Below are 27,953 nucleotides of genomic sequence, written 5' to 3'. Positions count from 1 at the left end.
TTCTTTCCTTCTTCTCTTCTTTCATTCATTCATTCATTCATTATTTTTTTCTTCTTTCCCAAGTGAGAGGAGGGGAGATAGACAGATTCCTGCGTGCACCCCAACCAGGATCCACCAGGGAGCCCCACCTGGGGCCAGTGCTCTGCCCATCTGCATCTATGCTCTCAACCAAGCTATTTTTAGCACCTGAGGCAGAGGCTCCAAGGAGCCATCCTCAGTGCCTGGGGTCTATTTGCTGGAACCAATCTAGCCATGGCTGCAGGAGGGGAAGAGAGAGAGAGAAGTAGGAGGAGGAGGGTGGAGAAGCAGATGGTCGCTTCTCCTGTGTGCCCTGACCGGGAATCAAACCTGGGACATCCACATGGTAGGCCAACACTCTACCACGAACCAACTGGCCTGGGCTTATTACTTTTACTTTGAATTTGTGTCTTACTCCCCTTCCCCCTCCCCATGATAGATGTTCTGCTTATGAGGATTTATTATTCTGATGAATTATGCTTTTTCTATTCTCTGATTTTTTAAAAATTGAATTTATTGGGATGACATTGGTTCACAAGACCATACAGGTTTCAAGTGCACAACTCAACAAACCACCATCTGCCCGCTGTGTGGTGTGTCCTCGTCTCTAGCAATGTTTTTGTCCCCATTTTCCTCATCTCTGCCCACATCTACCTAGCCTCCACCACTCTTACCCCACCCCCTTTCCTCTGACCATCACCACACTGTTGACTGTCAGTTTGTTTATATATATATATGTTTTTTGGTTAATTCCTTCACCTTTTTTCATCCAGCCCCCTCCTTCCCTCACCTCTGTTTTCTGATCAAGTTTTAAAGCCTCGTGTGTTCAATCCCTGGCAAAAAAGACTGGATGGACTTAGCTCTGAAAGCAGTGCTGGGAAGGTATTTTCCTTGGAGGGGAGGCAGCTGCTCGGTTCTTGAAGTAAGTTCTGACACTATCCCCCACAGGAACCACCTAGCCTGAGTGTTCTGTGGGAGGAGCAGAAAGCCCTGTTGGCCAGCCAGCCTGTAGTGGCATTGCACTGGGAGGAGTTGGGATTTTGAAGACCTTCACAGTCATAATTCTGATCAAATTTTACTCGCCAATAAAGGTTCTTGGTTTTCTAGAACCTTTGAAATATTTGCCTTTTCCTTTCGTCATTCTCAAGGCATTGAGAGAAGCATTTAAGTGGTTATTCCTTTAATCACAAGAAGATTTTGATCAACCCTGTGAAGATGTCAGAATGAAACCTCCCCAGTGGATTGCCATGCTGGTTGGATCTTTCAGGCTTGGCTTGGTACACATACATGGTCACCCATCTGTGCTAGGGGCTACCTGTGAATTTTCCTATGTCCCAGTTTTGTTAATTACCCTGCTTGGGAACAGTTGTTCTGTGGATTAGTTGATGAAGTTGATTATCCTACCTTGAACCTTTCTTGTATTCTGTAAGTTGTAATCCCCAGTGGTTATATTATTTTGGCTTTGATTTTTGTGGGGGTCAAGAAGTGGGATTTCCTTGGGACAGCTTTTTGGGGGTAGTCATTGTTCTGAAATTTTTTTTTAAATTTAGTGAGAGGAAGGGAGGCAGAGATAGTCTCCTGCATGCACCCCAGCCAGTATCCACCTGGCAAGCCAGCAGGGGGCAATGCTCTGCCCATCTGGGGCCTTTGCTCTGTTGCTCCAACCGAGCTTTTCTTAGCACCTGAGGCGGAGGCCATGGAGCCATCCTCAGTGCCTGGGGCCAACTCTCTCCATTTGAGCCATGGCTGCAGGAGGGGTAGAGAGACAGAGAGGAAGGAGAGGGGGAGGGGTGGAGAAGCAGAAGGGGCGCTTTTCCTGTGTGCCCTGACTGGGAATTGAACCTGGAACTTCCACACATCAGGCCAATGCTCTGTCACTGAGCCAACCGGCCAAGGTGCTGAATTTTGGTTTTATCTTTGCTTCCTACTTTAATATCTTAGGGTAAGACAGTTCACTGGGTTTAGTCTCAATTGCTAAATGAGGATCACTTACTGTAGTAGAAGGATAACTGTATAGGTTTTTGTAACCTGATACATAGATTCTCACATGGTATTTATGCTCTGATCAGATTCCAGTGATGTGACTCTTTGAGGTGCCCATAATCTATGGTCCATGAGTCACATATGACCTATAGTCCACTTTTTGTATGCCTTCTGAACTAAGAATTTTACATTTTTTAAATGTTGTAGAAATCAAGAGAATGAGAAGACAGGTCACAGACTGAGAGAAAATATTTGCAAAATATACATCTGATAAAGAACTGTTACCCAAAATATACAGAGAACTCTTAAAACTCAAAAATAAGAAAACAAACAGCCTGATTAAAAACTGGGCAAAAGACCTGAACAGACACCTTACCAAATAAGATATACCAATGGCAAGTAAGCATATGAAAAGATGTTCAACTTAATATGTCATTAGGGAATTACAAATTAAAACAATGAGACACCACTACATTCCTGTTAAAAGGGCCAAAATCTAAAACACTGACAACACCAAATACTGAAGGAATGTGGAGCAGCAGGACTGCAGAATGGTATAGCCACTTTGGAAGACAGTTTGTCAGCTTGTTACCGTGTAATCCAGCAGTCAGTCACACTCCTTGGTATTTGCTCAAATGAGCTGAAAACTTATGTCCACGTGAAATCCTGCACAAGGATATTTATAGCAGCTTTATTCATAATGGCTAAAATTGGAAGCAACCAAAGATGTCCTTCAGTAGATGAATAGACAAACTGTGGTATGTCCAGACAGTGCAATGTTATTCAGCACATAAAAGAAATCAGCTATCAAGCCATGTAAATACGTGGAAGAAACTTAAATGCATATTACTAAGTGAAGGAAGCCAATCTGAAAAGACTGCCTATTATCCCAACTATATGACATATTGGAAAAGGCAAATCTGTGGAGAGAATAAAAAGATCAGTGTTTGTTAGGGGTTGAGAGGTAGGAGGAATGAACAGACAGCACAAATTATATTTAAGTCGGTGAAACTATTCTGTATGACACTGCAGTGGTGGGTAGTTGTCATTACACATTTGTCCAAATCCACAGTGTACGACAACCGTAATGTACACTGAACCCTAATGTAACTAGGTACTTTGGGTGATTATGTGAGGTGTTCGTGTAAATGCCATTGTAACACATGTACTACTGCAGAGTGTATGGGGGAGGCTGTGTATGTGTGGGTGGGGCACAGGTATATGAGTGCTGTCTGTACTTCCTGTTCAGTTTTGCTCTGAACCTAAAAAAAATAAAGTTTATTAATTTCAAAACGTCAAAACAAAAAGAATAATGCAACAGAGACTATATGTGGCCTGCAAAGCCTAAAATACTTATTATCTGGCCTTTTGTAGAAAAAATTTCCCAAGCCCTGGTCCATATCACAGTGGAACTAGGAAGTGAGGTGCTTAGTTTCTCTGGTGTCATGCCCAGTCCCCTAGTTTTTCTGGTATTTAGTGTCTTTAATGGCAAAGTTCTCAGGAATTTCTGTTTCATTTGCAGGTATATGAGTGACTTAAAGCTGCGAATTAAAACGGAGAGAGAGCAGTGCCAACTGCAAGCTGGGCAAGGATGCCAATTCCTCCTCCCCCTCCACCCCCGCCTGGCCCCCCTCCACCTCCCACTTTTAATCAGGTAGGTGATCCTTCCGCTCGGCTGTCTCAAAACCTTGATGGCTACCTAAGGCTTCCTGGTGTAAGATTCACGGTACTCAAAGACTTTCGGTGCAGGCAGATGGAGAATAAACAGATCAAGTCTGCCCTTAACTAGTTCTGATTTCTGGGAGGGCCTCTTAGGACCATAATGGCTTCCTGTTTTTTTGTTCTGGTTCAGTCTACAAGATTTGGACAGGTGGCATCAGAGTAGAAACTAGTGTTTCCCCTAAAACTGTTTTTTTCTCTATAAAGGCCAGTGCATCATTTCTCTGGCATCTTTGAGAAACAGGATGGCAATTTCTGGTGGTGGTTTCTTGCTACTGTTTCATCTCCTCTTCTCCAAACCAGTTCATTTTAAAACCAAGTCCATCAAGCCATCAAGAAAGAGGATTTTATGGAGTGTATTAGTGGGAAGACTTAAAGGTTTGATAATGGAATTTTAAAAACCAGTGTGGCTTCTGAACCGAGGGGGCAGTCACTTTTGCTGTATCTGGATGGCGTCACACATCACACCGGAAAGGAGCAACCTGGTGCTTCATCTCATTTTTGTAAAATTTAGAAGCAAAGTAAGTTTAGAGAATGAAATCCTAGAGATGCATGTGTATGCGTGTGTGAATTAGGTGTTTAACAGATGAGAAATTGTGCAATAAAGAGGAAAAATGACTTACCTGGCTTCTGGACTAGGACTAGAGTTTAGGTCTGCCAACTTGTTTTTTCCTATAACTTCTTGTTTTCAGACATTTTGTTTGAGGATATGTATGAACTCCCATTTTGGATGAAAATTTTAATTGATTTTAGAGAGAGAAGAGAGAGAGAGAGAGAGAAAGGCGGGGTTGGGGGGAGCAGGAAGCATCAATTCGTTGCTGCTTCTCATATGTGCTTTGACTGGTCAAGCCCAGGGTTTCAAACCAGTGACCTCAGCATTCCAGGTAGACGCTGTATCCACTGCGCCATCACAGGTCAGGCTGGATGAAATTTAATGTGGAAGCCCAGTAAGTAAAGATAAAATCAGAGCTGCTCTGGTTGTAGTGGGATTCAAGGACCCAAAGTATATCCTTGGGTCTCTGTGACCTCTTGGATTACTGCTCTGCAGCATGCTATTTTAGTCATTCACTCAGTAGCCTTTTGTTGGGGGCTTACTTACTATGTACTTGGCTAGGCATACAATTTAGAAAACCCAGACAATTTTTTTCTGTACTTCCATATTGCTTGACTCTTTTCCAATAAGAATTTATATATATATAATTAAAGAGAGGGAGAATATGCAGATGATCAAAAAGAATCAAATAAAAATCATCTGTAATGTCATCACCCGGAAATGTGATAGTTTCTGCCTTCAAGGTCTCCCAGCATAATGGGCGGGACTGACATGTTAACAGGCAAATTCCGTGCTAGGCACAGATAAATGGGGCCACCTAGTGGTGGGAAGGAGAGGAGGCAGAGGAGCTTCTGGGGAGAAGTGATATTTGAGCTGAGTCTTCAAGGATAAGTAGGATTTAGCCAGAAAGAGAAGAGGGAGGGAGGACACCTGAAGCCGACGAAGCAGAATGTGGAAGGGTGCAGATTTGTGGGAGAGCACAGAGGTTTAGATTATTGCTTGAGAAAGGTATGGTGGGAGGTGAAGCTGGAGGGTTAGGGTTTGGACTTTTCTCCTGGTAATGATGGGGAGATGTGGAAGTCTTTTCAGGAAGGGAGTAACCTGATTGGGTTTGTATTAGAAAAAGCACTCTTCATAGTATGGACAGTGGGCTGGGAGTAGAGAATGGGGACAAGGCGGTCAAGACTGGAGACAGAAGCCTATTGCAATCAAAAATTGAGGGCCTGGACTAAAGCAATAAGGATGGAGAGTGGAGATGAGAGACACTTAGTAAAATCTTAAGAAGTCTGATGAGTGAGTTGGAAGAGTGAGGAAGAGGAAGGAGATTTGAATGACTCTGGTTTGGGGGATTGACAACGCCGGTGCACCCGGGTATTCCTGAGTGCAGAATGATGGGGCTATTTGTGGAGGAGGATATAAGCTCAATTTTGATGAGTTTAGTACTTTTTTAATAATATTTTTCTCTTTACAAAAGTAATATGTTCAAGAAATGTATGAACTGGGATAAGCAGAAAGGAACAATTACCTATAATCCAACCATTCATAAGTTTTGTATATATTCTTTCTCTCCCTTCCTCCTTTTATATCTTTTTACTTATTTATTTATTTATGTTTTAAAAGTATATTTGTTTAAAAATTTTTTAAATTGACTTTAGAGAGAGGAAGAGAGAGAGAGAGAGAGAAGCATTTATTTGTTGTCCATTCAGTTGTGCTTTCATTGCTTGCTTCCCCTATGTGCCCTGACTGGGCCGGAACCTGCAACCTTGGCTCATCGGGATGATGCTCTACCCAACTCAGCTGTCAGTCAGGGCTCTCTTTCTACTTTTTAAAAAAATTTATTTAGAAAATTAAATTTAATGGGGTGACATTGATCAGTAAGAGCACATAGGCTTCAGGTAAACATTTCTGTAGCATTTGAACTGTTGATTATGTTGTGTGCCCATCACCCAAAGTCAGATCATCTTCCATCACCATATATTTGTCTCTTTTGACGCCCCCACTTCTGCTTCCTATTTTTTTTAAGAGAGGTTGTGCACTTGGCGGTATGAACACACAATGCAGTATATAGATGTGTATTACAGAACTATACATCTGAAACCTATATATTTTTATTAACCTATGTCACCGCAATAAATACAATAAAAAAAATTTTTATGTAAAAATTTTAAAAAGGTTGTACTTTATATATGTACTGATTTCTAATCTGCTTTTTTAAATACTTCGTGACTGGCTTTTCATGTCACTAAATGGTTTCTGGTACTATTAAAATTTTCTTTTACCGTACTAAAAGTGTGGAAAAATTAGAGAATACCAGTAAACATAGAAAATGTTAAAGTATCTATAATTAACTTGTGTTAACATTTTGTGTATTTTCTATATTTATTGTAGGAATACTAGAAAATACAGATAAATATTACCAGAAGTTAACTTTTGCTAGTATCAGTGTGAATCTTTCCAGAACTTTGCTATGTGTACATTTTTCTTCCAAATGTAATGTAGCTACTGTTTATTTAGCTTTTATTATACACCAGGCACTGTACTAAGCTCTTGAAAAGTACTATTTAATTCTCAAAACTGCCCTATGAGATAGGTTCTATTTTTATTCCTATAGAAGAGAAAACTGGAATCATGCTATATATATTGTTTTATCATTTGTTTTACTTGATTCTGGCAAACATTTACTGCCATGAAAAGATATTTACCTATACTTTTTTTTTCTTTCTTTCTTTTATAGAGACAGAGAGAGAGTCAGAGAGAGGGATAGACAGGGACAGACAGACAGGAACGGAGAGATGAGAAGCATCAATCATTAGTTTTTCGTTGCACATTGCAACACCTTAGTTGTTCATTGATTGCTTTCTCATATGTGCCTTGACCGCGGGCCCTCAGCAGACCAAGTATCCCCTTGCTCGAGCCAGCGACCTTGGGCTCAAGCTGGTGAGCTTTTGCTCAAACCAGATGAGCTAGCGCTCAAGCTGGCGACCTCGGGGTCTTGAACCTGGGTCTTCCACATCCCAGTTCGAAGCTTTACCCATTGCACCACCGCCTGGTCAGACATTTACCTATACTTCTTTAAGAGATTAACTGACATCCCATTGATGATTATCATTGTTGTTTTTGGTCAAACTTCCAGATTATTTTCAGTTTTATGCTATTACAAGCGTGTTTTTTTTTTGTTGTTGTTATATTATTAACATCTTTGTGCACTATTCAGTTATTTTGTTTTTAATTTTTATTTATTTATTTATTTATTTTTACCAAGAGAGATAAAGAACAGAGAGAGAAACAGAGAGGGACAGATAGGGACAGACAGGCAGGAAGGGAGAGAGATGAAAAGCATCAGTTCTTCGTTGTGGCACCTTAGTGTTCATTGATTGCTTTCTCATATGTGCCTTGACTGGGGGTGCTCCAGCAGAGCGAATGACTCCTTGCTCAAGCCAGTGACCTTGGGCTTCAAGCCAGCGATCCCGTGCTCAAGCTGGCACCTAAGGGCTTCAAACCTGGGTCCTCTGCGTCCCAGTCCAATGCTCTATCCACTGCGCCACCACCTGGTCAGGCTCAATTATTTTCTTAAAGTAATACCTAGAAGAATTCTTGAGTTAGATAGACTTTTATTTTTTTATTATTAGTATTTTTTTTTGTATTTTTCTGAAGCTAGAAACGGGGAGAGACAGTCAGACAGACTCCCGCATGCGCCCGACTGGGATCCACCCGGCATGCCCACCAGGGGGCGACGCTCTGCCCACCAGGGGCGATGTTTTGCTGTGCGACCAGAGCCACTCTAGCACCTGGGGCAGAGGCCAAGGAGCCATCCCCAGCGCCCGGGCCATCTTTGCTCCAATGGAGCCTCGCTGCGGGAGGGAAAGAGAGAGACAGAGAGGAAGGAGAGGGGGAGGGGTGGAGAAGCAGATGGGTGCCTCTCCTGTGTGCCCTGGCCGGGAATCGAACCCGGGACTCCTGCACGCCAGGCCAATGCTCTACCACTGAGCCAACCGGCCAGGGCCTTAGATAGACTTTTAAAAGGTTTCCAACACATTAATCACTTTTTAGAAAGAGCATACCAATTTATCCAACTACAGGTGGTACAAAAGAGTACCAGTTTCCCTGAATCCTTACGACCACCATAGGGTGGTTATTTATTCTACACATTTTTAAACATCTGCAGTGTGCCAAGCATGGTACATCATTGCTCACTGTGGTCTCTGCCTTCACAAAGCTAGTAGTCTCTTTAGTTATAATTTTAACCTTTATCCATATTGTAAGTAAATAATGATACTGTGTTTCACCCTGCATTTTTTTTTATTGGACTTGCTTTTTTTCATATCTACTAGCTCTTTGATTACTTTTACATAATGTTGTTCATATTCTTTGCTTATTATCTTGTTGATTTCTAAGTCATCTTTATATGTTAATGCTCTACAGATTTAGGACACTACCTTTGTGTCTGTCATATGTTACATTTGTCACAGATGATTTTTCATTCCAGTATATCATATACTTATTTGCTTATATTTCTAATAAATAATTTATACTAAGGAAATCTGTTGGTCTTATTCTATATTTTAGTTGTCATGCTTGGAATTTCTTTTCTTTAGCTATTTTTTTTCTTTTTTTCTTACTTTTTTTTTATTTTTTATTTTTTTTCATTTTTCCGAAGCTGGAAATGGGGAGGCAGTCAGACAGACTCCCGCATGCGCCCGACCAGGATCCACCCGGCATGCCCACCAGGGGGCGATGCTTTGCCCCTCTGGGGCGTCGCTCTGTTGCGTCCAGAGCCATTCTAGCGCCTGAAGCAGAGGCCACAGAGCCATCCCCAGCACCCGGGCCATCTTTGCTCCAATGGAGCCTCGCTGCGGGAGGGGAAGAGAGAGACAGAGAAGAAGGAGAGGGGGAGGGGTGGAGAAGCAAATGGGCGCCTCTCCTGTGTGCCCTGGCCGGGAATCGAACCTGGGACCTCTGCACGCCAGGCCGACGATCTACCACTGAGCCAACCGGCCAGGGCTTACTTTTTTTTTTAGAGAGAGGGATAGATAGGGACAGACAGACAGACAGGAATGGAGAGAGATGAGGAGCATCGATCATCACCTTTTCGTTGAGACACCTTCATTGTTCATTGATTGCTTTCTCATATGTGCCTTGACCGTGGGGCTATAGAAGACCCAGTAACCCCTTGCTTGAGCCAGCGACCTTGGGTTCAAGCTGGTGAGCTTTGCTCAAACTAGATGAGCCTGCACTCAAGCTGGTAACCTCAGGGTCTCGAACCTGGGTCCTCCACATCCCAGTCGACGCTCTATCCACTGCGCTACCGCCTGGTCAGGCCTTAGCTATTTTTTCATATAGTACTTATGTAGTTTTATTTTCTTACACTAACTCAGCTAGAATGTATTTGAGAGAATGTATTTGAGAGTAAGCTATGGAGTAGGTATTTAACTTTATTTCCTTTTCCCAAAAATTACCAGTTGTTTTAAGATTTAATAATCTGTCCTTTCTAATGATACACACTTAATATTTCTTATATAGACCTGGGCCTGCTTATGGACTTTCTGTTTTGTTCCATTTATTTAGCTGTCTGTCCCTGTGCTCCTGTTGTAATTAGTTATAGAACTATTTCAAGATTTAAATGAAATAATGAAAGTAACCTGCTAAGCACAATGCCTGAGGCATAGCAGGCGCTGAATAGATGCTTGCCTTGACGATGATACATCGAAAGCATCTAACACACAGCCTAGTGTGTAGGTGCTCAGTAAGTATTAGTGGAGGCCTCCTATCAGAAGCATCTGAACAGCAAGGAGACCTTTACCCTTCTCAGAAGGCACAGCAGGAGGAAAAGGACTGCAAAGAATGGTAATACACATTACATTTCTGTGCTGTGTGGCATATATATCTGATTAGGTTAGGCAGGCATCTCATGGAACCCAGTTTGGCTTAAGGCATTGATCCTGAACTTGTGATGAAGGGGACTATATAGGGTGAACTTACATATCCCTCTTACTCTAGGCAAACACAGAGCAGCCCAAGCTGAGTAGAGATGAGCAGCGGGGTCGAGGCGCCCTCTTACAGGACATCTGCAAAGGGGCCAAGTTGAAGAAGGTGACCAACATTAATGATCGGAGTGCTCCCATCCTCGAGAGTGAGTCTAAGCTTCATTTCCTAGTGAACTACCAGGATCCTAGTCTGGTCTGTCATTTATTATTATTTTTTAGAGAGAGAGACAGACAGACAAGACTGGAAGGGAGAGAGATGAGAAGCATCAACTTGTTGTGTTGCTTTAGTTGTTCATTGATTGCTTCTCATATGTACCTTGACTGGGGTGGCTCAAGCTGAGCCAGTGACCTTAGGCTCAAGCCAGTGACTTTGGGCTTCAAGCCAGCGATCTTTGGGCTCAAGCCAGTGACCTTGGGATCATGTGAATGATCCCAGGCTCAAGCCGATGACCTTGGGGTTTTGAACCTGGGACCTCAGCATCCCAGGTTGATGGTTCTATTCATTATACCACTTCTGGTCAGGTTGGGCTGTCATTTTTATTGTTGAATCTTGAATGGCAGAGTTCTGTCCTGAGATGCTTTCCCCATCTGCTCATTTGAATACTGTAGAAGCTTCTTTTGGGCCTCTGGGCAGCATTCTCAGGGCTAAGGCTCCATCTCGGACTGTCACTGGTGCTAGTCAGGCTCCTTAGGGCACATCGTTGGCTGTTCTCTGAGGATACTGCCACCTCTAGCTGAAACCAGCGATGATTTCATAATTGCTACAAGTGTCCATCCTGAGGACAGGCCTCTGGAGGGTTTGTTCCCACCTGCATCCCTGAGCCATGAGCCCCTTGCCCTCCCAGCCTATGACAGCAGAGCCCTGAGGACACTGTTGAATGTGTCTTTATCCTCATTTCCTTCCTTCCGGCCCAAGTAAGGGAAGGTTGGCTCCTGTTTCTTTTATCACAGTGAAGGGTTGCATCCTTACCTGAGACTGTGAGGCAGGGATGCTGGGCTTTTCTTTTTTGCTTTGTTTGCAAATTAAAACCCAAATGGAGGAGGAGTTTCTCCTCAGGATTTACTTGGTCAACAGCTGGGAGCATTTGAACTGAAAGGCCTACTGGTGTGCTTTCCAGAGCCCAAAGGAAGCAGCGGTTACAGCGGCTCCAGCGCAGGTGCCCTGCAGCCCAGGGGTGGGCTCTTCCAAGGAGGAGTGCCCAAGCTCCGACCTGTGGGAGGCTCAGGTATCTAACTACTTTCTTAGAATATTTTCCAAGTGCATTAATTTCTGACTGATCCCAGGTGGCCCAGCTGGGGTTGCAGAGTGTGGTAGAGGTGGAGGAAGGAGTGGGAGCAGGGGTGGAGTTACAGAGTAGAATAAAGCAGAGCCATTAAATAAAAATGTATTCAACTTACATCAGCAGTATTTGTTAATGGGCCGTGAGCCAGAGTACAACTGAGTCCTATACAAACCCTTTCCCTGCTGCTGTGCGGGGACGTGAGGCTGGGTGAATCAGAGCTACTGACCATCATACCTCGAGCTCTGTTGACCCAATGCTGCCTGGTCTGTTTGTAGAGAACCTAGCTGGTAAGCCAGCCCTGCAAGTCCCCAGTTCTCGAGCTGCTGCCCCAAGGCCTCCAGTGTCTACAGCCAGCGGGCGCCCTCAAGATGACACAGACAGCAGCCGAGCCTCACTCCCGGAGCTGCCACGGATGCAGAGACCTTCATTACCGGACCTCTCCCGGCCTCATGCCACCAGCAGCACGGGCATGAAGCACAGCTCCTCCGCCCCCCCGCCACCACCACCGGGCCGGCGTGCCAATGCACCCCCGACGCCTCTGCCTATGCACAGCAGCAAAGCCCCAGCCTACAACAGAGAGAAACCCTTGCCACCCACGCCTGGACAGAGGCTTCACCCTGGTCGGGAGGGACCTCCTGCTCCACCCCCTGTCAAACCACCTCCTTCCCCTGTGACTATAAGAACGGGACCAAGTGGCCAGTCTCTGGCTCCTCCTCCTCCGCCTTACCGCCAGCCTCCAGGGGTCCCCAATGGACCTTCCAGTCCCACTAATGAGTCAGCCCCTGAGCTGCCACAGAGACACAATTCTTTGCATAGGAAGACGCCAGGGCCTGTCAGAGGCCTAGCACCACCTCCACCCCCTTCAGCCTCCCCTTCTTTACAGAGTAATAGGCCGCCTCCCCCAGCCCGAGACCCTCCCAGCCGGGGAGCAGGTAAGTGCCTGCAAGCACCTGTTTTCCTTCTCTTGCTGAGAATAGAGCTTCTCTGCTCTTTTCTCCAAAGCTCTCCTTTAGTGATTGAAGATAAGAGTTCACTTACTCATTCAACAGGTTTATTGAATGCCATTTGATGTTGCAGCCTCTTGTTAGGGAAACGGCAAATATAGAAAATATAAGAAATTCCTGTTCTCATATATGGTCAAGCAAATAAGTTAGTAAAGAAACAAAAGAAGTATATATGTAATTGCATGGTATGTAGATGCTTTAGAGAAATAACAAAGCAGAGAAGAGAGATAGGATGTATTTGGATGGGGGGTGGGTAGATCAGGGACAATTTGACATAAACCTCAGGCAGCAAGGGAATAAGCTAAGCAGGCTTTGAGAACAGCAAATGCAAAGGCCCTGAGGCGGGACTAAATGAGTGAGGGGAAGAGTGGCAGAACATGGGGGTCAGAAAGCTCGGTTTCCACGGGAGACTTTGTACAGACTTTGGGTTTTACTTTGTCTGAGATTGGAAGCCACTGGAGGGGTTGGAACAGTGAAGTAGCATTGACTTACTACCTTTTAAAAAGGTCACCAGCTCCTGTGTTGAGAACGGACTGCAGGAGGACAAAGGTGGCAGAAGGAGACCCTTTTGAGGCTGTTATAAAAAACCAGGCTGATGGGAAGGACCCAGCAAGTTTGGGGGAAGATAGGTATTCGGTTTTGGACAATTCAGACTTGAGATGCCTGTTAGACTTTCAAGAGACAATAATTAATTGGTGATTGGCTATCAAACTCTGAAGTTCAGGGGATAGCTCTGGGCTAGAGAGAGAAATTTGAATGATATTGAAAGCCACATGCTGGGTGCAGTCATTGAAGGAAAAAGTATAGAGAAGAGGTCTAAGGCCTGGGCCCTCCTACGTTAGAGGTCAGAGAGGTGAAGAATACCAAGCAGAGGAGGCTGAGAAAGAGCCTCTAGTGAGGAAGGAAGGAGGACAACGAAGACAGTGATGGGGACTCTCCAACACTGAGTGAGCCAAAGTCCCTGCGGCTAAGAAGGCCCCAAACAGTTGTCAGTGGCTCCCTGTGCTTTTTTTTTTTTTTTTTTTACAGAGACAGAGAGTCAGAGAGGGATAGATAGGGTCAGACAGACAGGAACGGAGAGAGATGAGAAGCATCAATCATCAGTTTTTAGTTGCGACACCTTAGTTGTTCATTGATTGCTTTTGACCGTGGGCCTTCAGCAGACCAAGTAACTCCTTGCTCAAGCCAGCGACCTTGGGTCCAAGCTGGTGAGCTTTGCTCAAACCAGATGAGCCCACGCTCAAGCTGGCGACTTCGGGGTCTCGAACCTTGGTCCTCGGCATCCCAGTCCGACGCTCTATCCACTGCGCCACCGCCTGGTCAGGCTCCCTATGCTGTTTTGTAAAAGGAATATGCAGTCTCATCTATCTCTTCTAGTGATGTGTTCAGTGTTACAGCTGGGTCAGTTAAGTTGAAGCCTGAGAATGACATTTGTTTCAGCCACATGGGAGTTATTTGGGGGGACCCTGAACAACGTGGGACCTTTTTGGGTATTAGTGGAGTGGTGGAGGGAAGGTGGAAGAAAAAGTCTACCTGGGATGGGTTCACAGATGCAGGAGTAGGAGAGGAATTGGAGAGAACAATATAGGACTTCCTTAAGGAGTTTTCTGTGCAGATGAATGAAATGGTTGTAGGAGGAGGCTGTGGGATTGGGGATTAGGTTGTTCTTGTTTATTTCTTGCAAGATGGGAGATATTTCAGAATCTGTTTGAGTACTGATGGAATGGTCTAGTAGAGAGGGTAGGGAGGAAGCTTGCATAATGTCCTTGAGGAGGCAAGAAGGAATGGAATCCACAGGTATGGGGTTGGCCTTAGATAAGAACACAGATAGTTCGTGGCCCTGGCCGTTTTGCTCAATGGTGGTGTGTTGACCTGGCATGTAGAAGTCCCGAGTTCCATCAAGGTCAGGGCACACAGGAGAAATGACCATCTGTTTCTTTTCCCCTCCCCTCCCCTCCCTTTCCTTTCCTTTCCTTCTTTTCCCCTCCCCTCTCCTTGCCTCCCTTTTCCTTCCCTTCCTTTCCTCCCCCTCTTCTCCCTTCCCCTCTTCTCCCCTCTCCCTCCCTTCCCTTCTCCTCCCCTTCCCTCTTTCCCCTTCCCTCCCTTTCCCTCCCTTTCCCTCCCTTTCCCTCCCCTTCCCTCCCCTTCCCTCCCTTTCCCTCCCTTTCCCTCCCCTTCCCTCCCCATCCCTCCCCTTCTCTCCCTTTTCCTCCCCTTCCCTCCCTTTCCCTCCCTTTCCCTCCCTTTCCCTCCTTTTCCCTCCCTTTCCCTCCCCATCCCTCCCTTTCCCTCCCCTTCCCTCCCTTTCCCTCCCTTTCCCTCTTTTCCCCTCCCATATTCTCCCCCCTTCTCTTCCCCTCCCCCTTCCCCCCCTCTCTTTCCTTTCCCTCCTGCAGCCTGTGAATGAGGAGAGGGAATGAAAGGGATATTTGAGGAGAGAGAGAAAAGGGCATTAAATGGTCATCTGGGAGCATGGGAGAGAGAAGGGAATAGGGAAGGGTGCTTGGGATTACCAGGAACATGGAAGGCCCACTAAGACTGGGGGTCATCCATTAGAGTGAGGTTAATCAGCTCAGTGTGTGTGGAGCTGTGCGTTCACAGGTACTGAGTCAGAACAGAGTTGTATATGAGGTTAGCATTTTTTAGGCACATGTGAGTGAGTGAGGCACAGGAGTTAAGGGTGTGTGAGGGAGTGATTGTAACCGTGGGCCATGGCTCTAAGTTGGGTAAAGGGGATTGAAGAACCCTAGAAGAGGTAGGTGAGGTTGTGTATTCTTGTTACAAAACAGCACGAGGGAACGTAGAGTGAGGGAGACCACAGCAGCTGTCTGGGGCCTTCTTAGACCCAGATATTTTGACTCCCACATCCTGTTATATCACTGGACTTTGAACCACATCTTCCACAAATGACTTTTTAGTTTTTATTTTAAATGTCCCTGCAGGTATAGATCATTGATTAAGAAGTTATGTCATCCAGCCCTGGCTGGGTGGCTAAGTGGATGGAGCATCGTCCTAGCACCCTGAGTTGATGCTTTTCTCCCTCCCTCTCTCTCCCCTTCCCTCCTTCTCCCTCCATTTCCTCTCTCTCTCCTCCCTCCCTCCCTCCCTCCCTCCCTCCCTCCCTCCCTCCCTCCCTCCCTCCCTCCCTCCCTCCCTCCCTCCCTTCCTTCCTTCCTTCCTTCCTTCCTTCCTTCCTTCCTTCCTTCCTTCCTTCCCAACCATCGTCTCTCTTTCTCTTTCTCTGAAATCAATGGAAAAATTAAAAAGAAAAGAAGTTATGTCATTAACAAGAATGACTTAAAAGCCCACTGACCTGTGCTGATGCTGGTTAGGTGTGCGGATATTTGTACTCTGGGAGCTGGCAGTCCAAAGTATAAGGTTATCATACAGTAACGTTGTGCTTTCCTGACCCCAGATATTCCTCGCCTTACCCATAAAAATAGAGTCCTAGGGGGGCCTTTGATTGTACAAAGTTTAGGTTAAAAAAATTTTAATTTTTAAGATTTTTAGTTGTTTTTCAAGAGGAAGGGCAGGGGAGAGAGAAACATCGATTTGTTGTCCCACTTATTTATGCAGTTATTAGTTGATTCTTTTATGTGCCCTGACTGGATATTGAACCTACGACCTTGGTGCATTGGGATGACGCTCTAACCAACTGAGCTACTGGACATGGGCTAAAAAAGTTTTTTTCACTTAGGAATTTTTTTAAAAGACCCTTTATCTGAGCAGAGTTCATATCTTTCTAAGCCCATCCAGAAATAGAAATGGAGAAAAATATAATATCTGTGGATTGAACTGAGTAGTTGTAAATGTCTGCAGACTTCTTGCTTTCCACTTCTCAGTTTTTTCTTTGTGGTTTCTTTATGCGACATGATCAGTGGTGGTGTTCTATCTGTTAACCGTTAACCTTCACCAGCTCACAAGCCACAGCCCGCTTCCCATGGCAGTAACCAGAGCAGCAGGTCTTAAGACTGACACACTAAAATTGAGATTTTTTTTTTGGTATTTTTTCAAAGTGAGAAGCGTAGAAGGCAGACAGACTCCCGCATGTACCCTACCTGATCCCCCGGCATGCCCACCAGGGGGCAATCCTCGGCCCATCTGGGGTGTTGCTGTGCAACTATGGGAGCCATTCTAGCACCTGAGGTGGAGGCCATGGAGCCATCCTCAGCACCTGGGCCAACTTTGCTCCAATGGAGTCTTGGCTACGGGAGAGAAAGAGAGAGACAGAGAGGGAGGAGGGGAGAAGGGTAGAGAAGCAGATGGGCGCTTCTCCTGTGTGCCCTGACCGGGAATTGAACCTGGGACTTCCACACGCTGGGTTGATGCTCTACTGCTGAGCCAAGCGGCTAGGGCCTGAGATATTTTAGTCAGAGATCTTTTGAGTATTGAGTCTGTCTGTTGTGTGACATTGGACAGATCACTCTTCCTTATCTGTTAAATGGTGTTCACAGTACTTTCAGAGGTGTTATAAATAGTTACGTATGAAATACTTTATGAACAGTAGTATGCTGATGAACGTTAGAGGTTTTAAGCAAATGACTTCCAGGTAGTTCATGGACTTACCTCTATTATTAATTTATATTATGACAATATTAGATGACAATGTATTTTTGTTTCTATATGAATTATTTACATTTGAAGGAGTACAGAGTAGTTTCCCTTCCTGGGATGCTCAGGGACCAAAAAAGATTCACATTATTGGTCCATAGAGTTTGTGTTCTGAATTTTTTCCTTTGCAGAGCAAAACACTGTTTTTAAGGGATTTCTTTTTCTTTTTAAAGGAGTTGATCCCATTGTGCTTTCCTCAAAATTGGGTTTATCTTGAATTACAAAAGGCCATCTTCCACCTCAAACTTTCTCTTTTATAAACTACTTGTTTCTAGGCCCTGGCCGGTTGGCTCAGTGGGTAAAGCGTCGGCCTGGTGTGCAAGGAGTCCCGGGTTCGATTACTGGCCAGGGCACACAGGAGAAGCGCCCATCTGCTTCTCCACCTCTCCCCCTCTCCTTCCTGTCTGTCTCTCTCTTCCCCTCCCGCAGCGAGGCTCCATTGGAGCAAAGATGGCCCGGGCGCTGGGGATGGCTCCTTGGCCTCTGCCCCAGGCGCTAGAGTGGCTCTGGTCGCTACAGAGGGATGTCCTGGAGGGGCAGAGCATCGCCCCCTGGTGGGCAGAGCATCGCCCCCTGGTGGGCGTGCCGGGTGGATCCCGGTCGGGCGCATGCGGGAGTCTGTCTGGCTGTCTCTCCCCGTTTCAAGCTTCGGAAAAATACAAAAAAAAACAAAAACAAAAAACTACTTGTTTCTTAGGGTCCTTGGCTTCCAGCTCTGTCATTTCAAAAAGTCTTAAAAATTGGATGTGACCAAGAGCTCAGAAACTTATTGGCGTTGGCAGAACCTGGTTGGGATGACTGTCCCCGAGGGGGGGCTGAAGGGAGCCACGTGGGTTGCTCTCGGTCCTGCTCTGTTCTGCCAGCCCGGGGTGGCTCTAATCACTGCTCTCTGCTCAGTGTCTAGCTGCTGTCCTTTCGACCCTCGCTCATTTTCTACCTTACTTTCCCTGGTCCAGCCCTAGGAGTAGATAAAAATTCTCAGGGCCTTGAGAAATCTGGGTTTTAGGGAAGTATTTTGAGGATGACCTGAAAGAGCTTCAGTTTGGGCAGATTCAGAATGAAAACAAGAAATACATAAAATATTTGCAGTAGTTGTGAAAAGAAGGGTGGGGGTAGTGAGAAGAGCAGACATGTGCTGGGTCAATTAGATCTTGACCTTAGACAAATAATCTGTGTCCCAGTTTCCTTGTTTGTGAAATGGGAATGACACCATGTACTTTGCAGGAGTGGCTGCAGGAGTTCTTAAAAGATTTAATGGATATAATGCACCCAGACAGTGCCTGGGACATACTGGATCCAAATAAATAGTAGCTGTTACTGTTAATGCAAAGCATGGAAGTAATGTAACTTCAGACACATTAGGACCTATTTCAGTGGTGTTGCCATTTCTTCAAACATGCTTTTGTTGTTATTTTATACTTAGTGGCAAAGTTTTGTCCTTTAAGGATGAATTTGAGTTTTGAAAATGGTCAAAAAGCAGAGTCAGATGTAGGTATGAATCGTTTTGTCACTGTTGGTGCAACCTCAGAAATGAGATGTGACCATCATATACTAATATTTATGTATCTGTCTGATAAAGTGGTTTTGGAGGTAATTCCGATAGAGGTGTTCCAACCTCTTTTGGGCAATGAGACTATTGTTGGAGATATGTGACTTACACGGATGTACCTACTATACATATTTTTAAAATCATTCAGTTTAGTCTGTACTACTAAGTGCTAGAATAAGTGACATAACCTGTAGATGCTTTGGGAGACCACAGAAGGGGCGATGGGAATAGAGTGGATTGCTTTAGGAAAGCCTTGAGAAGATAGAACTCAGTTTTAACCTGAAAGGATAGAAGGATTTGGTAGTAAGGGAGGAGGGATAGCATTTCTGAGTATTGTCAGGGAGTACAAGAGCAAAGTATACGTACTTTGGTTTATTCGGCAAAGGTTGACTGAGTACCTACCGTGTGCTGTACATTTGGCTGAGCTTGGGAAATTAGATGAATGGACACTCTGACTTTAAGTAATATGCAGTATATTGGGAAGGAGGCACACCTGATGAATAATCAATACAATGCGGTAGTGTGGTAGAGAGATACAGAGGCGACAGTGGGAGTACAGATGACAGCGGGGTAGCTGACAGCCTAGGAATCCAGAAAGGAGGAGAAGGAGAGCAGGCGGACTGGCGTGGTGGCTACAGTGTTAAGAAAGAAGGATAATTTTGAGAAACCCCGTTGGGATGGAATCTTAAGAATTTGAAACTTTATGAAATAGGGAATGCAAAATCCTTGAAAAAGTTTGAGCAAGTTATTTTGGGGAGACTGGTGAGTTGGTGGTGTGTAGAATGGTTTGGCAAGAGACTAGAAGCAAGAAGAACATTTGAGAGGCTTTCTGCAGTAGAAGAAGCTAAATATGAGAAAGTCCGGAATTAGAATTGTGGAGGAAGGCATGGAAAAGCAGGGGGAAAATCATCAAGAAGAGGTAGAGTTCTTGACTGACTTGTGGGAAATGGAGAGGGTTACACATTTATTCTGAACTTTGGCATCCAGAAGAAGGGTGGTGCTGTTAAAGAAACAGGGGTGTTAAAGAGGAGGGTGAATATGGTGCTTAACATGGTGCTCAGAGGCTCACAGAACTTCTACAGCCAAACCTAACTGCTTTAAATTTTAATTGCAGCTCCTCCACCCCCACCACCCATGATCCGAAATGGTGCCAGGGACGGTGCCAGGGATGCGCCTCCTCCCCCTCCACCATACCGACATGGGTCAGAACCTCTGAGCCGAGGAAAGCCCCCACCTCCACCCTCAAGGACGCCAGCTGGGCCACCACCTCCCCCTCCACCACCTTTGAGGAATGGCCACAGAGATTCTATTACCACTGTCCGATCCTTCTTGGGTGAGTAGCTAGCTGTTTTTGTCTCACAGTTCCTGTGGTGACTTAATTCCAGTGGCCATTGTACAGTGGGAACGGTCACTTGACATCCATTGTTCACAGCAGTTTCTCCCCTGACTTGACCTTTGACTTCCAGGCCCTATCCATTGACACCCCTTTCCTTATGCAGATTTCAGGCATGGCTGCTTTGGGATAGACTGAAGTCCAGTCGGCAGTGTCAGGCTCACTTGAAAGCCCTTCTCTTGCTCCCCAAGGATTGTTATCTGTGTGGTCACCTTTTAAAACAGAGACGGTTATCCTTTTCAGGATTATTCAGACAGAAAATACCTATTTTCGTAGGAAGGAGAGCTCCTTTCTGGCCCTTTAAAAACAAAACAAACTTTCTTTCCAACTTGAGCCCAGCATGAATGGCTCCCGTAAAGAAGGGTGGCAAGAAGTAAAAGGGCCATTCTGCCATCAGTGAGGTAGTGAGCAGAGACTACACCCTCAGCAGTCATTCATTCACAAGCACATCCATACAGTGGGTTTCAAGAAGCATGCCTCTTGGGCACTTAGAGAGATCCAGAAATTTGCCATGAAGGAGATGGGGACTCCGGATGGACGCATGGACACTGGGCTTAAAGGAGCTGAGTCAAAGGAATAAGGAATGTCCCGTAATGAGAATGAAGATTCACCAAACAAGCTCTATATGTTACCGACATACCTGTCACCACTTTTAAAAAATTTACAAACAATTAATGTGGATCAGAACTAACTACTGATTGTTGAATAAAGTTATAAAACTGCCACACTCACAGACAACACACTGTATATACATTTATCTAGTAATCTAAACAGCAACTAGCTGGGTCACTTTAAGGAAGTCTCTTCAATTTTCTGAGCCTCACTTCCCTTATCTGGGAAATAGGAGGTTGACTAGATTAGGAGTGTGCCAGATTAACTTTAATTTGTATAAGGTTATCAATGAATCTTAGACCCCACCTAAGAATTTATTTTTTTTTACAACAAAAGTTTATTTAGAAAGTCGCAGAGATATAAAAGGTTAGCCAGGCCTGACTGGTGGTGGCGCAGTGGATAGAGTGCCTCGACCTAGAATGCCGAGGACCCAGCGACCCTGAGGTCGCTGGCTTGAGTGGACACAGCCTTATCCGGCTTGAGCACAGGCTCAGCAGCTTGAGTGTGGGATTATCAATATGATCCTGTGGTTGCTGGCTTGAGCGCAAGGTCTCCGGCTTGAGCAAGGGGTCACTGGCTCGGCTTGAGGCCCCCTCCGTGTCCCCCATCACGGCACATATGAGAAGCAATCAGTGAACAACTAAAGTGAAGCAACTATGAGTTGATGCTTCTCATCTCTCTCTTCCTGTCTATCTCTTTCTCTCTCTCTCTCTCTAAAAAAAAAGGAAAAAAAAAAGTGAGCCAGCTGGGCTGCCTGGGCTCAGAAACAAGTTACACGGGCAAAAGAAGGGCCCTTGGAACTTAGGAAAAATAAAGGTGGGGAGAACACGCCTGGGGGAGAGGTGGGGAAGCACTGGCATGCTCCAGGGAGAGGAGGGGTGTGCCCTCTGCTAACTCGTCTGGTCTGGGAGGGAGGCCCCAGCAAAGGTTATCCAGGTATCATAGACCCTCTGCTGAGGACTCCTGGAAAGATCTGCATCCCTTTCGGACCTAACACTCGGGATTCACTGATGGTCGGCTCTTCTCTGTCCTTGTTCTAGTGTGTTCTGATTAAGTGGACCAGGGTTTTTGCTTTGAAGCTAAGTCCTCTGGAATGTCATCAAGTCACACCCATAGAATATTTGAGCCTTCTTGTAGAGGGGCCATGAGATGGCTCTCCCAACTGTGTCTCAGCGCTGAATGCGGGTAACCTGGGCCAAAAGGAATTATCTGGTCAGGCCTCTCACTAGTTGGTGATAAATATTCCCATTTTAGGTTATTTTCCATCAGTTTGTGGATTCAGTTCAGTTAGTTTCCCATGGTGATAGTCTCTAAGATGACTGGGTGAAAAAACTATATTTTTTCTCTTCCTGTGCAGACAGCTGTGTTCCTTTCCTGTTACATGCCTGATTTTTGGTGGAAGTGTTTGAAAAAACAGTTCAAAGATGATTTTTTTTTTTTTGTATTTTTCCGAAGTTAAAAGTGGAGAGGTAGTCAAGACAGACTCCGGCATGCGCCCTCACCGGGATCCACCCGGCAAACCCACCAGGGGGGCGATGCTCTGCCCATCTAGGGCGTTGCTCTGTTGCAACCAGAGCCATTCTAGTGCCTGAGGCAGAGGCCATAGAGCCATCCTCAGCGCCCGGGCCAACTTTGCTCCAGTGGGGCCTTGGCTGCGGGAGGGGAAGAGAGAGACAGAGAGGAATGAGAGGGGGAAGAGTGGAGAAGCATATGGGTGCTTCTCCTGTGTGCCCTGGCCGGGAATCAAACCCGGGACTTCCACACACTGGGCTGATGTTCTACTGCTGAGCCAATTGGCCAGGGCTAAATTTCTTAATGTAGAGAGCCTCGAGCACATCGCTGTAGAGTGATGCTGTGGTCCTCAGGAACCTTGTAGGGGCAAGGCAGGCCCTCACGTACATCAGGATGATGGAGATTAGTGAGGGAAGGGTCAGAAGTGTACAGAGGTGTGTGGGAACACGAGGATGGGTTGCAAGGGTGATGTGAATTAATATTCTGTTCCTTTCATAGATGATTTTGAGTCAAAGTATTCTTTCCATCCAGTAGAAGACTTCCCTGCTCCAGAAGAATATAAACACTTCCAGAGAGTATATCCTAGCAAAACAAACCGAGGTGAGAGAAGTCATGAAAGTTTTTCCATAATTGCATAGAAGGAATCGGTGTGCTTTTCTTAGGTTAAAATTTGCTTTTTCTCATCTGCATTTTCTTTATAAAACAAAAAACAAAAAAGGTAGTCCCCAAATGTCAAAGATTAGCTTAAAGAGCGTTTCTCTCATTTTAGGAAGGTTTGGTTATTAGGGGTTTGATGGGTGACCTTGTGCATGTGGTGTTGATTGTTATTTTTTTCAGCTGCCCGTGGAGCCCCGCCTCTGCCACCCATTCTCAGGTGAAGCCGGGCCTGGTCCTGCTCCTCAGGAAAAGGATGGACCCTCTCTCCTTCTCAGACGGCCACTCCCGTTCCCCTGAAACCTGCATGAGAGCTCCTAACGTGTTTCTCCAGTGCAGCCACCTCTAGGCTCCCAGCGTCCTCCCGGCTCACCTCCATCTATGCATCTCATCTCTGGACTGGTGATTGGACTCTTCCTGTTGACGAGGGTCTCAAACCCTGCACTGTCCCTCCTCTAGCAGACCTTGCTAGCCAGATGAGGAAAGGCTTCCGTGTCGCCTGCTTTCCTCTTGGGGAAAGGTGCCTTGTTGTGATGAATTAACTCATTGTTGGGGCAGGGTGGAGAATGGTACTCCTACCTCCTCCTACCCACTTGGGGGTAAGCTTGGCGAGTGTACGTCATCATTTAGGAGGCTGGCGTGGCCAGGCCTGGGGAGGGCGTTTTTAGAGAAACAGGAGAGGAGTTTGCAGAGAAGTGATCTGTTTTAAAGGTCAAGTTTGGAGAAGGGAAGGGAATGGGTCTGTTTTATTTTTAGGGGTATTTTGGTTTTGCTCTTACATCACCCCATATCCTCACTCCAGGGATGAGTTGGATATAAACACTAAATACTAATCAGTTACACTAAATATCTAATAAAAAGAGAGGGTGTAATAAACTGGGGAGCCTTTTAGTGCTAGTCAGTTCCTCTGTGCACAGGGACCAGGAGCCATCGAGTCCTCGGGGACTCCCCGCCCCACTTCCTCGGGGTGCTGAGGCTCAGGGACGTTTTTCCTCCCCTCACCACCCAGGCCCTCAAGAGAAAGTCACTTCTGTTCATTCCGGATTCACAACCCCCGACACTTCCAGTGAGAGAGGAAGATAGGGCTGTGGTCTTGTTTTTACCTCGCCCTTGAGTCCACCTCAGTCTTGTCTGGCCCTCCGGGTCCTGTCCAGAAACCTCGGCCCCTGGGGGTACTCCACGGTGACAGAGGAGGGGAGGGTGCAGCTCTTCGTAGAGCTCATAGCTCATAGGCTCTTCGTAGTCTTTTCTCCACCACCCTTGCCTTTCCAGGACTGCAGGGGTTAACAGCTGAGTAGAGAAGGGTGAGGCAGCTGGTGGGTGCAGTCACAGATTCCTCTGTGCCAAGAAGCACAAAGCTTTGGTGAGGTGTGTCTCGGCCCGGTTGATCTTTGGCAGCCAGTGGTATGCTGTTTCCTCGTCCAGGTCCTAGTTAGAGAACACAGAGAAAATGGAGGTTCCCAATCTAGGTAGGAGCCGAGCCTGGATGATAGGCCAGGGACTTCCCCCTGTCTGACTGTGAAGAGGGCTCCTGGGCTCCACACACAGGTGTTTGGTTTGCTACAGCTCTTGCCAAGGGCAGAGGCTGCCCAAAGCTTGGAGGGAGAACAGGGAGGCCAAGGCAGTTCCTCAAAGTGGTTGTGGTCAGTCAGTTAAAATACTTCACCGGATACATCACAGGTTTGAACTACCTTTGGGACCTTTCCAGTTTGTTAGATCACAGACTAAAAGATCTGCGCACGATGTGCTGGTGAAACCCAGGTCTTCCCAATGCTAGAGGAGAGAGGGCTCACTTAGTTTACTTGTGTGGGGTTTGCTACCCTCTGTCATCCCCTGGACCACATTGTCCCTTGGGACAAACAGTGATTAGGTCTGTCACCAAGCTTTTGCTAATCATTATAATTCTCACATTCACATCTCTTACTAGTTATCTCCCAGCAATACTCTGGCATCCTGAAGTGCAGGGAGCTAAGAGGGGGCGCTCGTGGAGGGAGCCGCGAGAGGACAGGGGTGCTGCAGCAGAGTTCCGGGGCAGATGCTGACCGCGTACTGAACTTGGACTGTGAAGCCTTCCCATTTATTTTTAAAATGGGAGTTGATGCCTTTTGTACAATGTTATCAAAGTGTATTTTTTCCCCTTTCTGCAAACGTAGAGCATCAAAATAAGTATCACCAGTAAAAGCCAAGCCCCAGCTTTTCACTGGGGTTGATCTCTTGCTCCCCTGTGACCTGCTGCCCCTCGTGTTCCCCAGCATTTGGACTGTGTCACATGAGTATTGATGTGTTTTCATTTTCTTGGCCTCATGAAAAAGGCCTGGGCCTAGATCTAGTCAGATGCATTTTCTTCAGTGCATGGCAGTGACACAGTACTTATTTAAATGTTTTGCCTTATACATTATTTGGTCCTTCTGTTTATAACATTTACTATCATGTGTATTTACTATTGAAGAATGGGAGTGTGATCCTCATAGTTATTGATCTATTTTGTATGTTGTAAAAAGCTTGTAATATAGATTTAAGGTGGGCTGCAAGAGCACTAAAACTTCTCACCTTTTAAACCGCTCCTTTTATCTGCTTATGGGAGTGTCATCTCTTCAGTGGAAGATTGGGTGGTCTCATGTTGAGGCTGTTGCCCAGTCCCATTAACCCCCTTATCCCCTCCCAGAAGGAGGAGACATTGCCCAGCTAAGCATCAGGAAGCTGCATTAAAAGCCCTTGTATGGGTTTGGTTTTATGATGTTTTTCTCTAGTGGGGAAAACTTAATACAGTAGTTGTTTCTTACCGCCCGTTCTGGGAAGCAGGGCAGTGGCCTCCAGACTTTTAAATGAGCTAGATGCCCCTCTTCCCCCTCTTCTCTGGTCACCAAACCTGGATCAGAGTTCTTTGATATTCCAGGTGTGGTTTTCTCTATTGTGGGGATTTCCTCCAGCAACAGAACACCCATGTCCACAGGGAGAGCGTCCAGGGCTACCCCACCCAGTGGGTGTGAAGCTGCTGTCTCCAGAAGTTCATCCCAGTCCTCCCAGCTGGCAAAGGCAGGGAGATGGGCCACTGGCCATTGCACTGGGGGCACCCCCTCAGCCCATGGCTTCCCAGCTTGAATCCCAGATTTACCTCCAGGGAGAGGTGAGAAAAAATTGTAAATAGACTTGCTACAGAGCAACTCAGGTTGGGGTGTGTTTTAATTCTCCTGATCACTTGAAATAATCTGTAGTCTGAGTGCTTATGGGAGTGGGGGGAAGTGTGACTCCAGGGTCTTCTGTGAAGCTCTGGGGGTGGAGTATAGGGCGTGGGAGGCCCTTCAATGGCACCACACTGAGCTGCCTGTCCTTCTGGAAACCCAACCTACAATCAGCTGCAATCAGATTCTTCCCATTCCAGTCGTAGTTTCTTTCCCTGTTAAATATCAGTCCCTGGCTATGTAGTCAGGGTTGCTTTCTGTAAGCCACTCTAACTTAGGGAATAGAAGGTATTACAAATCTGCCTTCAGGACGCATCAGAATGAAACAAAACTACAAGCACCTTTAAAACATATTTAAAATAAAAAAAAGGATAACTTTAATCGAAGGAAGGGTTTGGTTCCATTCAACTCCACGTTCATTGTGCCTTTACTTGTGTTAGAGTTCTGTGCTTTCTCTCTCCCTCTTTGAAGCAATTAAAATCTTCCTTGATAACCACTGTTTCCTTCTTTCTACTCTTGCTTCTGACATCTTAGTGGGTTCCCTAATTGTCTTACATCTCATTCCACTGATGGCAGAGGGGCCAAGCCTACTTTTATCATGTCTTCATTTCCAAGACGACCAGCACGGAAGTCAGAGTCAACACTGAATAAAAGACTAGAATGACGTGTGAAGAGTGTGAATGTGTATGTGTGTGTCCATCTTTGTCTGCATGTGGATCAGTTTCTTTTAAAAAAATAATTTATTGTATGATTTATTTTGGAGTTATATTCTGATTACAGTGTTCCCTCTCCCAATTAGCATTGATTTTTCCCCCAACCCCCTCTAAAATGTATAATCTGGTCTCAGGTTGGATTCTTTGGTACATTTGCTTCCTCTGGATGCCATGCAGTTTAATTAAACCTTGCTTAAAAACAGAAACAGAAAACTGGAAACTGTGTCCTCTTGTCTGGAATATGGCCTCAGTGGTGGTGTAGAGAGGGGAGAAAATCTGTTGTCGTACATTCCAGGGGGTGTGGAGATTTGACTCCAGGCCCTCCGAGGGAATAGACACACTGGTGGGTGGAAGCATTGGCAGCTTTATAAGGGTTTTCTCTCCTCCCTTCACGCGGTATTTTGAAAATCACACTTCTAGGTAGCCGCGCGGACTGGGTGATTCTGATAGAGTTGGCCTTTGTTTATACTTGCCACCTAACTCCCCTTTGCTTATGATTTCAGGAAACCCAGGACACCTGGCCTTGCGTCCTTTCCTTATATCCCTTGGTTCTCTCTGCCTCGTTGCTGTGTTGCACGGCAGGGTCTCACTCTGAGGCATGGCTGATGAAAAGGTGGGGGCAGAGCATGCAAACTGTGTGTGTGTTTTTATGAGTGTTGGCGATTTTTCTTCACTGCTTTTTAAGTTGAATTCTTAGCTGGCTTTCGTGAACTTTGACAGGTGTTAAAAACTAAACCAGGTGTTCTCTGCTTACTATGGTCAGCTGACATAATCACCACTAAGACTTCAGGAGATTAATTTGCACTTTCATCGCTAGCAAAGATCTTGATACTGTTTCCATGCTGTTTCATAATGGATGTGTGTATGAATCACTCACATAATTTGGATACCAAAACCTTGAGTGTGAGGGGGGAGGGGGAAAAGGTCTCCTTCATTTCATCCATACTTGCCAAATTGGCCCAGTTCCTGACTATCTGATCATCATTGTTATTAATATGATTAATAAACTACCTATTTATTGACTTAATTGTTCCTCCTGTGACTTCAGTAGCCCACAAATGGTGCTTGCCTAAATGACCCTCAACTTCCTAATGCTACAAGAAAGCTTAAGCTTTATCCATTCTGTTGGGATGGTAGTTGTGTGTGTGTGTGTACTTGCACAAATGGATGCCGGACAGGTTGG

The 27,953-nt window shown here is 45.6% G+C and overlaps 1 protein-coding gene across 3 annotated transcripts in view; it reads left to right on the top strand.

Annotated features, from left to right (window-relative positions):
* WIPF2 (WAS/WASL interacting protein family member 2) overlaps nt 1-26,591 on the top strand; it is a 47,107-nt gene extending 20,516 nt beyond the window's left edge. For all 3 annotated transcript variants that reach the window (XM_066364250.1, XM_066364251.1, XM_066364252.1), the window contains exons 2-8: nt 3,524-3,655; nt 10,271-10,403; nt 11,376-11,483; nt 11,816-12,472; nt 19,819-20,037; nt 22,720-22,821; nt 23,059-26,591. In XM_066364250.1, the coding sequence (XP_066220347.1) occupies nt 3,593-3,655; nt 10,271-10,403; nt 11,376-11,483; nt 11,816-12,472; nt 19,819-20,037; nt 22,720-22,821; nt 23,059-23,099 (1,323 nt within the window). In that variant the 5' untranslated portion in view covers nt 3,524-3,592 and the 3' untranslated portion in view covers nt 23,100-26,591. The remainder of the gene's footprint in view (nt 1-3,523; nt 3,656-10,270; nt 10,404-11,375; nt 11,484-11,815; nt 12,473-19,818; nt 20,038-22,719; nt 22,822-23,058) is intronic.
* Nucleotides 26,592-27,953: the final 1,362 nt, after the last annotated feature.

The sequence above is a fragment of the Saccopteryx leptura genome, chromosome 2 (assembly GCF_036850995.1).
Source record: "Saccopteryx leptura isolate mSacLep1 chromosome 2, mSacLep1_pri_phased_curated, whole genome shotgun sequence".
NCBI classification, from domain to species: Eukaryota; Metazoa; Chordata; class Mammalia; order Chiroptera; family Emballonuridae; genus Saccopteryx; species Saccopteryx leptura.
This window is presented reverse-complemented; position numbering and strand designations above follow the sequence as displayed.